This window comes from Cucumis sativus, chromosome 3 (genome assembly GCF_000004075.3).
Source record: "Cucumis sativus cultivar 9930 chromosome 3, Cucumber_9930_V3, whole genome shotgun sequence".
Classification (NCBI taxonomy): Eukaryota; Viridiplantae; Streptophyta; class Magnoliopsida; order Cucurbitales; family Cucurbitaceae; genus Cucumis; species Cucumis sativus.
In genome coordinates this window covers 27,419,539-27,433,280 of record NC_026657.2, presented here as the reverse complement: position 1 = coordinate 27,433,280, position 13,742 = coordinate 27,419,539, and the positions used below count along the sequence as shown (strand labels likewise).

The 13,742-nt window shown below is 36.1% G+C and overlaps 2 protein-coding genes across 2 annotated transcripts; both read left to right on the top strand.

Annotated features, from left to right (window-relative positions):
- Positions 1-1,507: 1,507 nt before the first annotated feature.
- On the top strand, positions 1,508-4,023 carry LOC101208668 (putative pentatricopeptide repeat-containing protein At1g02420). Its single transcript, XM_004150792.3, has one exon. The coding sequence runs from the start codon at positions 1,615-1,617 to the stop codon at positions 3,100-3,102; it is 1,488 nt and encodes a 495-aa protein (XP_004150840.3). The 5' UTR covers positions 1,508-1,614; the 3' UTR covers positions 3,103-4,023.
- A 6,945-nt stretch (positions 4,024-10,968) lies between these two features.
- Positions 10,969-13,147, top strand: LOC101207691. Its single transcript, XM_004150788.3, has 3 exons — positions 10,969-11,295; positions 11,747-11,821; positions 12,656-13,147. The coding sequence occupies exons 1-3, from the start codon at positions 11,134-11,136 to the stop codon at positions 12,815-12,817; spliced, it is 399 nt and encodes a 132-aa protein (XP_004150836.1). The 5' UTR covers positions 10,969-11,133; the 3' UTR covers positions 12,818-13,147.
- The last annotated feature ends 595 nt before the right edge of the window (positions 13,148-13,742 follow it).

Genomic DNA, 13,742 nt, shown 5'->3' with positions numbered 1-13,742 from the left:
TTCTTTGCGTGATTGAGCTTTCAGCATTGGTGGAGAAAGAGATGGTAATTAGCAAAAAGAAAATTTGCTCAAAATCTATTATTTTTTTCTTTTGTTGACTAACTTTCAACTTGATGATACTAGCTTAACACTCTCTCAACTTCGAACTTCCGTTCGAACTTGATACCAGAATTCTTTTTTGTCTTTTTGGGTGGTGTATTCCAATGGAATGTTTTGAAGATCAGGGAGGGAGGTAGGGGTTTAGATTTCAATTTTGTTGGAATTTCACATTCCCAAGCAACGAGGATGCATCATCAAAATTTTGGGTCTCGTTTCTTTTTCCTGGGATTTCGAAAATTATATTTCTATACCTTTGAGAAGGGTGTTAGAGTTTAGTTTTTATTTGATATATTTTCATTTTTATCCTTGAGATTTTACTAATATTCACGTTGTTCTTTGGCAATAATTTTTGGTTAATTAATTTTAAGTAATTATGTTTTGAAATGTTTTTAGTTAATATTAATAGTTTTACAAAAATTAGTAAAAATTAACTTAATTTTAATCAATTTAATTCTTTTAAAATTAATTAACAGACATCGACACTAATAACTGGAAGTGAGTATTTAGCGAAATGACCATGGTTAAAAAAAGTGAATTTTGAAACAAAGCTAAACCCAACATGGGGTGAGATGTTGATGTAACATATCAACTCATTGTTCGGCCCACCACTTTTCATGAGGGTGGAATTGAGTTTTATATTATTCAAACTCTCCATTCTCTTCAATGTTTTCAAGAGATTTACGTATCAACCATCATTGACAATTACTATGCCACACTCAAAGAATTGACTTTGACTACCACTTTCACACATCCAACTTTGACGTTCAATTCTTTGACGACAAACTCCGACAGTCAATTTTAGGTTCTGCTAACCACCTCGAATACCAAACTTCGATAAAAATTCTATCTTATCATTTGTTTGTAAATTTGAAGGAATTGAATGTGCAATTGTTGAAGAAATGTGGTGGCATTGGATTGAGCCGCAAGATGAGATAGGATATTCAATTAAAAGAAATGATAAGATAGAAAAAAATACAAGGCAACAATAGGAAGAAAAGAAAATGAGGTTGTTTTCCAAATTATGTATCTATATTATATTAGCGGTGAATAATGTTGTTTTCCAAATTATGGATAAAAGTAGGGTGGTGGTTTTGATTTGGAGCAAAACTGGACACACAACTTTCCTTGATCTAGTGAGAACGAGCGAGCCATGCAAACACACTTGAGTTTGGCTCAATGTTAGGGTCCACTCCACGGCTTCAGTATTTTTTTTTTTATAGTTTATCTAATAGTTTTCATACTATATATTTGTTTATTTAATAATGAAATATACATATTTTAGTCGGTAATTTTAAAATGAAATAAAATTATTAAAAAATGAAAATATTAAAAGCAGTATTTATATTATTTTGCTGTAGCTATTTGAGTTTGTGTTTAAAAGAAGTAACGTTACATATATTGAATACATGCTTCGTTCTTCGTTTTAGAAACGCCGTCTTCTCACGGTTCAATTTGCAAACCTAAACTCTTTTGCCCGCTCCACCTCAATTCAATTTCATCCCAACGAAGCCCACGATGATTCTCCGACGCCCAAACTTCTTTCAATCGCCCCTCAGGTACTTCTCCCCAATCCCATTATCAATTTTTTTCTCCCACCCATTTTCATCTTCCACTGATAATCAATCGCTACACCAAAACATAGAAACAGTTTTCCGCATTATTACTACTTCCTCCTCTTCAACAGACATGAAACATTCTCTGGAATCGAGTAGGGTTTTTCTCTCAAATGAACTGATCGACGGGGTTCTTAAGAGGGTTAGGTTTAGTCACGGCAATCCCTTACAGGCTTTGGAATTCTTTAATTACACTGCTAAAAGAAGGGGATTTTATCACACTTCGTTTTCTGTTGATACAATGCTTTATATACTAGGTAGAAGCCGGAAGTTCGACAAAATTTGGGATGTTTTGCTTGATGTTAAGTTTAAGGATCCGTCGTTAATCTCGCTTCGAACTGTTATGGTTGTTTTAGGAAGAATTGCCAAAGTTTGTTCTGTGAGGCAAACTGTAGAGTCTTTTAGGAAGTTCAAGAAGTTTGTTCCTGAGTTTGATGTCACTTGTTTTAATGCATTGCTGAGAACTCTGTGCCAGGAGAAGAGTATGATGGATGCGAGGAATGTTTACCACGGTTTGAAGAGTATGTTTAGGCCGAATTTGCAGACGTTTAACATATTATTGTCGGGTTGGAAGTCGTCAGAAGAAGCTGAAGGATTCTTTGATGAGATGATAGAAATGGGGGTTAAACCTGATGTTGTTTCATATAATTGTTTAGTTGATGTTTATTGTAAGAATAGGGAAATGGACAAGGCGTTTAAGGTGGTTGGGAAAATGAGGGATGAAGATATACCTGCTGATGTGATTACATACACTAGTATTATTGGGGGATTGGGATTGGTTGGTCAACCCGATAAAGCCAGAAATATTTTGAAAGAAATGAAGGAGTATGGATGTTACCCTGATGTTGCAGCGTACAATGCTACAATACGGAATTTTTGCATTGCGAAGAGGCTTCATGAGGCTTTTGATTTGTTGGATGAAATGGTGAATAAGGGTCTGAGTCCAAATGCAACGACATACAACTTGTTCTTTAGGATTTTCTTCTGGTCGAATGACTTACAAAGCGCATGGAATTTATATCGTCGAATGATGGATACGGGGTGCTTGCCTAATACACAATCCTGCTTGTTCCTAGTGAGGTTGTTTAAGAAGTATGAAAAGGAAGAAATGGCATTGGAGCTGTGGAATGATATGATACAAAAGGGTTTTGGGTCTTATATATTAGTTTCTGAGGAGTTATTTGATCTTCTTTGTGATTTGGGAAAGTTGATAGAAGCTGAGAGCTGTTTTCTGCAGATGGTAGATAAGGGGCATAAGCCAAGTTACACCTCGTTTAAAAGGATCAAAGTACTCATGGAACTGGCAAATAAACATGAGGCTCTTCAGAACTTGTCAAAGAAAATGGATGATATTTTTTGGATAAAAAAAATGCCTCCCCTGGAACAATGAGTTATTCAGCAGTTCTGTCAAATTCGAATTCATCTCCATGTTAAATGGTTTTTTTCCCCACATGTCAAGGGTCTATATTTTTCACTCAGTGAAAAACTGAAAACCAACAGAGCATCAACACATTAACTGCATTTCAACAGCAGGATGCCAAACAAGATCGTGGAGCTGGAAATTGACAAATAACCTCTTGAGGCTAGCCGCAGCATCTACATCAACTGTTTGGCGGATTAGAAATGGAACCTCCCATAGCCTCCTCTAGAAAGCTTTGCATGGTAGGATGTAGACACTACCTCTGGCTTAGAACTGTACGCTCTCGTGTTCAATGCATTGTCCAAATAAGCACAAAGCACTATTCGCTTCAAAAAGATAGTTAGAAAGAAAATGAGGTGATTGGTTCAAGAACTGTCTCATGAGTTACCAACTCTATAGCTTCATGAGGGTATGAATGTATATAGAAATTCAGAAACTCGGATCTGGCTGTCATGAAGATCACCAAGACCCAGTACGATCACATCTCTATTTGGAATTTTTCAAGTTGAAGACAGTATAAACCAAGATCTATCATTTTAAACGTTCCTCCTGTTTTTGCCATCAAGTTTCATTACGTTGCGAGCGGCTTTCTCAAGTATGAAATCTCATCCAGCTGACCTAGGAAAAGTTCCATTTGCTTTCTTTCGTTGAACACATTACTTCGGAAATATTCTTGGCCATGGGAGCTGCAAACAGAAATGCCTCACTGTTCTTATACGTTCTCTCAATGTTCTTATTTTCCAAAATGTGTTTGAGCATATGTTTTAGGGGCCTTAGTGTTTTGAAAATGAAAATTATTTACATTATATGACATTGGATGGATATTTCCCATCAATCTCCATGCAAATATTGAATTATTGGCCATATTTTACTTCATCCAGCTTGCCATGATGACCATATTTCTGAGGTTCATTTTTTTTTTCTTCGTATTCTCGGGGAAAATATGTTTTCTGTATGAGATATGTGATAGAACTCGTAGGTAGAAGGTGAATTTGATATTATTGATAGTAGTAGAAATAGAAGAAATACAAATCCCCTGTTTCCCTATATTTCAAGGATTCTAAAACTCAAATCCTAACTACCTTTCCCGTCCACAACAAAGTTTATTTATATTGCCACCCTTCCCTTCACTCACACGTGCCTTTTCCTCACGTGTTATTTCTTTTTTTTTCTCCTACTATATTGATATAATATTGGTGGTCTATCATTACTCTCCTTCTCCAAATTCACCATGTCCTCAAGGTGAAAATCTGGAAATCACTGCTTCAAATCTTCATATAACTCTCAGGTAGCCTCATGTCGCGGTAGACCTTTCCACTGCACCAATACATCCCAACTTCCCGCTTTGTTTTTCAAATATTCGTAAACCTCCTCTGGAACATCTTTCCATTCATGATTTTCAGTTAAACAGGGCATGCCATTTCTATTCTCATCATGCTTTCCAAGTACTTTCTTTAACTGAGAGACATGGAATATCGGATGTATAGTAGCATTTTCTGGCAATTCCAATTTATAAGCTACCGGTCCAATCTTAGCTATGACTCTATAAGGCCTGAAGAATTTCGGTGAAAGTTTTTCATTTCTTTTTCTTCTCAAAGACATCTGCTGATAAGGCCTTATTTTCGGCAATACCAAATCTCCAACTTGGTAATGAACTTCTCTCCTCTTGGCATCTACATACTTGTTCATTTTGTCTTGTGCGACTCTCAAATGTTCTCGTAGGGCTCCCAACACCACATCTCTTTCTTTCAACTGCTCATCCAATGTGGAATTAGCAGTATCTCTCTCTCCATAATTTATCAAAGGAGGTGGCAATCTCCCATACATCGCCTGAAATGGTGTGACTCCCAATGAACGCTGATATGTTGTATTATACCAGTATTCTGTCCAAGGAATCCATTTAATCTACTCCCTTGGCTTCTCCCCACAAAAACAGCGCAAAAAACTCTCCACTACTCTGTTAACAACCTCCGTTTGCCCATCGATTTGTGGATGATATGCTATGCTATGGTTCAATTTGGTTCCTGCCAGACGAAACAATTCTCTCCAAAAGTGACTCAAAAACACCTTATCTCTATTCGATACTATGGATTTGGGATATCCATGTAAACGCACTATTTCCTTCACAAATATTTCAGACACGACTTTTGCTGTATATGGATGTTTCATAGGGATGAAATGCCCATATTTACTAAATCGGTCAACCACTACAAATATCACCTCATAACCTCCTGCCTTAGGTAATCCTTCCACAAAATCCATTGATATATCCCCCCACACTCTATTTGGCACTTCTAGAGGAGTTAATAAACCAGTTGGTGAAAGAGCCAAGGTCTTATTGCGTTGACAGATCATACACTCCTTACAGTATTTCTTCACTTCCTGTTTCATTCCTTCCCAATACAACTCCCCAACCATCCTCTTATAAGTTCGTAGGAACCCTGAATGACCATCGAATACTGAATCATGGTAATGTTGCAAGATTGTTGGAATTAATTTGGATGTTTTAGATAACACCATTCTATCTTTATACATCAACATCCCCCTCTTCATTGAATACTTACTATCCTCTGCCGCTGCTGTCTCACAAGTTCCCTGCTTAATATTCTTCAACTTCTCATCTTGATCTACCTCTGCTTTAATCACTTCTATATCAATCACATTTGGAGCTATTAACTTATTCAAATGCACAGTTGCTGGTACTTTAGATAATGCGTCTGCTGCTTTATGTTCCAACCCCGGTTTATAAATCACTTCAAATGAGTATCCGAGAAGTTTGGATATCCATTTCTGATATTGAGGTTGAATCACCCTTTGCTCCAACAAAAACTTTAGAGACCGTTGATCAGTTTTGACTAGAAACTTCTTTCCCAATAAGCATGAATGCCACCTTTGTATAGCCATAATCACTGCCATCAACTCCCTTTTGTATACATGTTTAGCCCGGTCTCTTATTGCCAAAGTATGGCTATATAATAAGCAATTGGCCACTTGTTTTGTACCAATACAACTCCTAATCCATACCCTGAAGCATCAGTTTCGATTTCAAATGGCACACTGAAATTAGGTAGAGCCAATACAGAAAGAGACATCATCGCTTGTTGTAGCCTGTTGAAAGCCCCTTGTGTTTCCTCTGTCCATTTAAACCCTCCTATCTTCAGCAACTGTGTTAGAGGAGCAGCAATTGTTCCATAATTTTGAACAAATTTGTGATAATATTCAGTCAACCCAAGAAATCCTCGAACCTCTCTTACATTAACTGGAACTGGCCACTCCTTTATAGCCCTGATCTTCTCAGGATCCACTTCAACTCCATTTTCCGAAATAATGTGCCCCAGGTAGTCCACTCAAAATGAGCAAAACTACACTTCTTATTCGCATATAATTCATTCTTCCTCAATACTTCTAACACTGCTTTCATATGGTTCAAATGATCTTCCAATCCTTTGCTATAAACCAGAATATCATCAAAAAATACTAAGACAAACTTTCGAAGGTATGGCCTGAATATAGTATTCATTAGTGACTGAAAAGTGGACGATGCGTTTGTCAATCCAAATGGCATCACCATAAATTCACAGTGACCCTCATGGGTTCGGAAAGCTGTCTTTTCAATATCATCTGCACACATCCTAATTTGATGATATCCTGACTTAAGATCTATCTTAGTGAACATAGTAGCTCCATGTAACTCATCAAACAACTCCTCAATCACTTGTATTGGAAACTTATCTGATACAGTTACATTATTTAGAGCCCTGTAATCTACATAAAAACGCAAGCTCCCATCCTTCTTTCTCACCAGCAATACGGGACTGGAATAAGGGCTCGTACTCGGCCTTATTACCTCTGATGCTAGCATCTCTTCCACTAATCTTTCCATCTCTGTCTTTTGTTGATATGCATACCGATAAGGACGAACATTTACTGGGTCAGTTCCCTTTTTAAGATGGATATGATGTTCTATCAATCTTTGTGGAGGTAATGTCTCGGGCCATTCAAATACGTCCTCAAATCTTTTCAACACCACTGCCACAGATTCTTCTATAGTCAACACTTCATCAAACGAATCTTCCTCTTCCAATGACTCTCTCCTTTCCAATGCACGACACTCTACTAAAAATCCATGATCCTCTTCTCCCCAGGATTTCATGAGATTTTTTAAGTTGACCCTTGCCTTTGTTTGGCTTGGATCCCCCCTTATAACCACCTTCTTCCCTTGATGTGTAAATGTCAAGATCAAATTCTTCCAATCCACCTCGGTTATACCTAAAGAATACAACCATTGCATTTCCAATATTGCATCCACCCCTCCTAACTCCAAAGGTAAGAATTCATCAACCACCCTCCAGTCTCCTAACATTATTTCAATGGCTTCACAAACTCCTTTTCCTTTAATAGCTGTTCCCGAACCCAAAATGACCCCATAATATGAGGTAATCTTGGTATTAATCTGTAACTCCTTAACTAAACCTTATGAGATAAAATTGTGTGTAGCTCCACAATCTATCAATACAATGACTTCTCTTCCTTGTAACTTTCCCTTCACCTTCATTGTTCCATGATTGGATAGCCCCACCACTGAATTTATTGACAATTCTACCACTGTTTGTTCTTCTCCTGTAACCTCAATCGTGTTCAACTCCCTCAGTGTTATCTTCTTCAATGATTTCATACTCAACATTCTCTCCCATTACTACCAGCATACGTAATTCCATATGCTCCTTAGTTTTACACTTATGGTCATGAGAATATTTCTCATTGCATCGGAAACATAGACCCTTCTCTCTTCGTGATTGAAACTCGACATCAGAAAGCCGTTTTGTGGGACCTTTTTTTCGTAATTCTTCACTTGAAGTCCCTCTCAAAGTAATTGTCCTCATCGGCCAATTCATACTTCCCTTATTATCTCCAGAATTCACAGTCGTATTAACTTTGATACTACTTCCAGAACTATTCAATTTTCCTCTTGAATATCCATGAAGGTTTGCTTCTCTTCTAATACCCTCTCTGTTTTCTACCTTATGAGCAATTCTCATCATCTGTGATAATCCCTTAGATTCACAGAAGTCTATTTCAGCTTGAATCAATGGTTTTAATCCCGACATAGAGGTTTCCTCTACCACATTCTCAAGCAAGTCAGATAAAGGTGCTACTAGTTTATCAAACAGATTTCGATACTCCTTCACGGTTGTCATCTGTTGTATTTGCAAGAATCGACCATACAATGAGCCCTCCCTCATTGATCAAAATCGAACTAATACTCTCTCTTTTAAATTCGTCCAATCGGTAAATTTCTCCTGCTCTTCTTGAGACCGATACCAATTTAAAGCCGGGCCTTCAAAACTTATAGTCGCCACAGTCATTTTTTTCGAAATGAGTAAGTTTATAGATTTGAAAGTACCTTTCAGTTAAATAGCCACGAATCGGGATCGTCTCCATTGAAGATTGGCATCTCCACTTTCTTGAACTTATTTCGATTGCCATTATTATCCTCATTTGTTTTCTTCTCTTCGTTCTTCAGTATACTTTCGCGACTTGATGATCCTTCGCCTTCACTATTACTCTTCATCACAGTAATCTGCATCGATAATTCAGTAATCTTCTCGTTCATCGTCAATCTCTCTTGTGCCGCCGATTCCATGAATCATATCATCATTTTATTTTGTCTTTCCAAGCCCTTCGCCAGATCGTTCAACGTTTTTTCTATTGTTGGTAATTTTTCGATTTCTTTTTTGATTCCTTGAATTTCTTGATCAAACGTCTCCATCTTTTATTCAATTTTTGTTTGCACCATTTTCAATTTGCTAGCTCATAATCACGCGCTCTGATACCAATTTGATAGAACTCGTAGGTAGAAGGTGAATTCGATATTATTGATAGTAGTAGAAATAGAAGAAATACAAATCTCCTTTTTTCCTATCTTTCAAGGAAGAACAGAAAAGATTCTAAAACTCAAATCCTAACTACCTTTCCCGTCCACAACAAAGTTTAGTTATATTGCTACCCTTTCCTTCACTCACACTTGCATTTCCCTCACGTGTTATTTCTTTTTTTCTCTCCTACTATATTGATATAATATTGGTGGTTTATCAATATGTTTCCTGTCAAACTGATTCTTGGTGCAATGACTTGTTCCATTCTAGAAACCAAAATGTTTAATAGAGAATAAAATGAGATATACATCTTGTATTTTTTAATACCTCAATATTGTGCAAAATAAAAGGATGAAAGTGGAAGCAAAACCCTAAATGTGAGAGTGAGTTAATACTTAGTTGCTCACTGAAGGGTGTCAAATCTTCCGAACTTACAAATTTAATTTGTTACCTACCTTAGTTTCGTAGTATTAGCCTAGTATGAGGTCGAATCACTAAAAATAACTGTGTTTCTCAATTAGAATGAGCGAAACTTCATTGTGTTTCTCAATTAAAATGAGCGAAACCTTGAGACAACCAAAGGATTTAGTTTGATGTTTTCTTTGAGATTAAAAGATGGTGTAAAATTAAATTGTGCAAGTAAATCGTTGGCAATCAAAAGTAGGTGAGGATGTGAAATTAGGATAAAGAAGGCGTAGCTTCGGTTTATTTTGAAGCTTCCCCCAATTTGTATAGTTGATCATCAAACTCTAGATCCCACTTCTCTAAGCCTAGCAAAATTGGTTAGTAATGTTAATTAACCTCCTAATTAACTAATTAGCCAACGTCGGTAGTTGACACACGTGCTATTCATTTGAATTAATTGCATTGAGTTTTAGGGATTACGCAAACGAAGAATTTTAACAGTAATTCCTAATTAGAAAACTGAATGTGATTTTTCTCTAGGTTGATTAGAGCAATGTTGATTAGTGGTCGATTCACAATTAACAAGTTAATCTAACATTTCGCTACTTGGTGATTTAGGTATTTAACGAAGTTTAAATCATTATCAACTAATCATGCAATGTAGAAAAGTTTGTCAGACAATCCATAAATAAAATGAGTAATATTTGATTCATTCCAGAGAGAAAATCCAAAGACACAAGTATAAAAAAGTTTTGATGAAGACCAAGTCTCACAAATTAATCAAAAAGAAGAAATCTTCTAAACCTAAGCTTGAACTAGTTACGTTACACAATAATAGTTAGGTACAAAAGAGGATGAGAATAATATATATGGGAGGAATTAGGAAGATGATGAATAGAGCTAGCAACTAAGGTTTATAATAATTGTGACAGATCCACGACAATGCTACCCTTGAATTAGAGTGATGTGCTATGGCTCCCCTCTCGAGTGCACGTGATCACATTTCTGACAAACTCTAGAGCACCACGGCGCTTTTCGCATCAAGGTCTTCTATGGATGGCGTCATGCTCCAACAATGTGGAGCATTGCAATGCTCGTAGCCTCAACAAACTTTTGCTATTGGTGCAGCCACAACATTGTGGCCTACCCCAAGGGCATCGTGATAATTTGAATCTTCTTTCTCAAATGACGTATCAGACCATTGTTTTGGTTAGTTTTAGCTTCATTGTTTCCTTAATACTTGGTTTTACTTGTTAATGGTCGATATTTGTAAAATAATTATCAAATAAATATATAAAACTTCTTTTGTAAAACAATTGATGGGCTAAAAGGAAAAGTAATGGAAGTATCACAAACTAATGTAGAAGCATGTTTATATATATATATATATTATATATTATTATAAACAGTTAGAAAATTATTCTAAAAAAGCATACATCATTTAAGTTAATTTTGAAGTTTTATAAAAACTTGTTTTAGGAGGAGATTCTGTTAATTGCTAATTTGAATTTGAGAGGATTATAAATTGTTGTTGAGTAACACCCTTACATCTTAGAAGAAATAGAGAAAAACTATTACAATTTACAACGATGATCCTATAAACGTGTGTGTAGATAAAAAGAAAAGAAATTGTAGTTATTTATGTGGTCATTTCATATCCCCAATCATCTCTACCTATCCAAACCTGATTCCGGTGACTCATTGAATCACAAACTTAGAAATGGCAGACCAGAATGAGGAACAAAATTCTGCACCTACCGAAGAGTTTGTTTACAGAATCAGTACCTCCAAGGAGTGGGATGAATCACACCGCCTTGGTCATATCTGTGGAGGACACCTCGACAAATCTTCCGGTTTCATTCATCTCAGTAACCTCGATCAGGTTCTCTCTCTCTCTCTCCTTCTCTAATCTCATCACATTCTCTTATTTCCTCTCCTATACGACAATTTTGCTCTTTCCACAAACCATATTTCCTCATTTCAGCTTGCAATGTGTTTGCTTAATCCTACCCTTTCTTTCGCTTCATCTGATATAGGGTAAACCCTGTTTTAATTATATATATATAACAACTCTTTTCATGCTACACTTATCGGTCCAAGGTACTAAACTGACGTAAAAGTAGTTTGCAAGGTGAAATTGAAAGCCAACTTAGAGAATTCAAATGTAGTTTCACCAAATTGGAATTTAGCGGCATGAGACTATTATAGAGTCAATATCCATCGCTTAATTTGGTTGCCCAGTCAAATTTTATGCATTCGCCAGTTCTTATTTTAAAGCCTTAACTTTAGGAAAGAACCAAAGTTTAAATGACAGATGATGAATTGTCATGCAGGTCCAGTCAACTTTGCAGAATTTCTTCCTGAATATCAAAGATGAATTGTATCTCCTTCAAATTGAGGCCAAAAAGGTACAGAGATGCCTTTCCTTTTTTCTCTCGTGTCTGCATTGTGCGATTAATATAAAAGGGTAGAAGATAAATTTCTAGTGATTTGTACTGTCCCTTGGCTTCAAAAACTGTGATCGTGCAAGCTAGCGTATAAGTCATAACCATCTAGTTTGTTGACTCCACCATGGAACTCGATGGATATACATATTACCAAATTATATCCTTCATCAAATATCATTAGTTTAAGGCCCTGGTTATACTAAAAAACTTTGTGGCTCGTATTGGAAATGTTCTTAAGAATGCTGTCCCAGTACTCAATAGTCATCTTCTGTTATTGAAAGATAGCTAAAGCTTTATAGACATTCAGTTTGACAAGAGTAAATGAAACAAACTTAGTTTATATGGTCCATGACTCCCTGTAGTTTCAAATGTCTAAATTTAGTTCATGTACATTCAATAAAACATAAAATGAGTCCGTAGTTAGTGTTGGTTTGAAGTGAGTTTTTCTCAAATTTGATCAACAACAATTATAATAATTTCCGGTCAAGAAAAGACACAATGAGAACGTTCCCAAGATTTATGAGTGAAGGCTAGTGGAGACTCTTTTTTAATAACACTAAACCAACAGTAGGGAACATTTTTAAGATTTATTGAAAGACTGGGGACTAAATTTGGATATTTAAAAGTATAGACTTAAACTGAACAAGTCTCTAACCACAAAAATTTTATTATCACTGAGACTTTGGCCTATTTTTCCATTTTACATGTTATAAACGTTTGGCCTTTTTTCCATTTTACATGTTTTTACATCGTCTATAATTATATTTGGTATTACATTAATCTTTTTCTTTGCAGCTTGGTGATGGATTGATTTATGAACTTGTTGATGGTTGCAATAGCTTTCCTCATTTCTATGGCCCGTCACGAAGCTTCAGCCCTATCCCTATGGATGCAGTAACAAATTCAGATAAAATAACTTTTTCTGATGGTCGATTTGCATGTAGTTTACTCGAATAGGAATAGCTTTTAGTTGGCAATCCAACTTTGAATTGTATCAACAAACTAATTGCTGCTCAATGTTATAGGCTGCAGAAGCCAAGCACTTGTAGTTCTGCAGCCTTTTTCCTTTTCTAATTTGTAAAGTACATCGGAGTCTTAAATTCATGTGAGCTTTTGGGTAGTTATCGGCTTTATCTGAGTCGTCCTATTACCAATCCAAGAGCCACACTGCATAAACCGTTGTTAATGCCTTCATTTATCAGGCAAAAATGGGAATAATACCGATTACTTTCAATTGTGGAGAATATTATATATCAAAATATTGTGTGGAGATATTATTTTCCCATTTATTTCTTTCAGATGTTCATGAAATTACTTTCTGATATCCATGTTACTCAGATGCTCATGTTCTCTTCGAAAACAAGGATAATATGGAATATTAAGATCTTATTTGTATGAATTCCTTACCACATGCTTTTCTCATACATTCTCTCCAGAAAATTTCCAGGTAGCTTGTACTGGGGGATGCTGAATGCGTGTGTTGTCTTAATATTATATTTTAGTAGCATTATTATAATTCAACATGATGTTCATGTGACATTCACTAATTGGCATCAAGTTGCTAAATGTCGGTAGTCACTGTATGGACGAAACTGAGGTTCTTGTCACTAAGAGAAAACGACAGATTTTTTGATACTCAGGATAAGGTTCTTCTAAGTTTTAACTTACTCTCTCTCTATTCTTTTCTTCAGGGATCTGTTACTCACGGACTAGCATAAGGAATAGTGCAATCCCAAAATAAAACAAAATAAGAAAACTATATTCAACATCTTTTTGTGCTCTCTCACTTTTGTCTGATGTCAGGATTTGCAGTTTCTCTCCACCATTCTTTACAAGTTAAAGCAACTTACCACCAACTTGCATCAGAACCGGTGAAAATTCT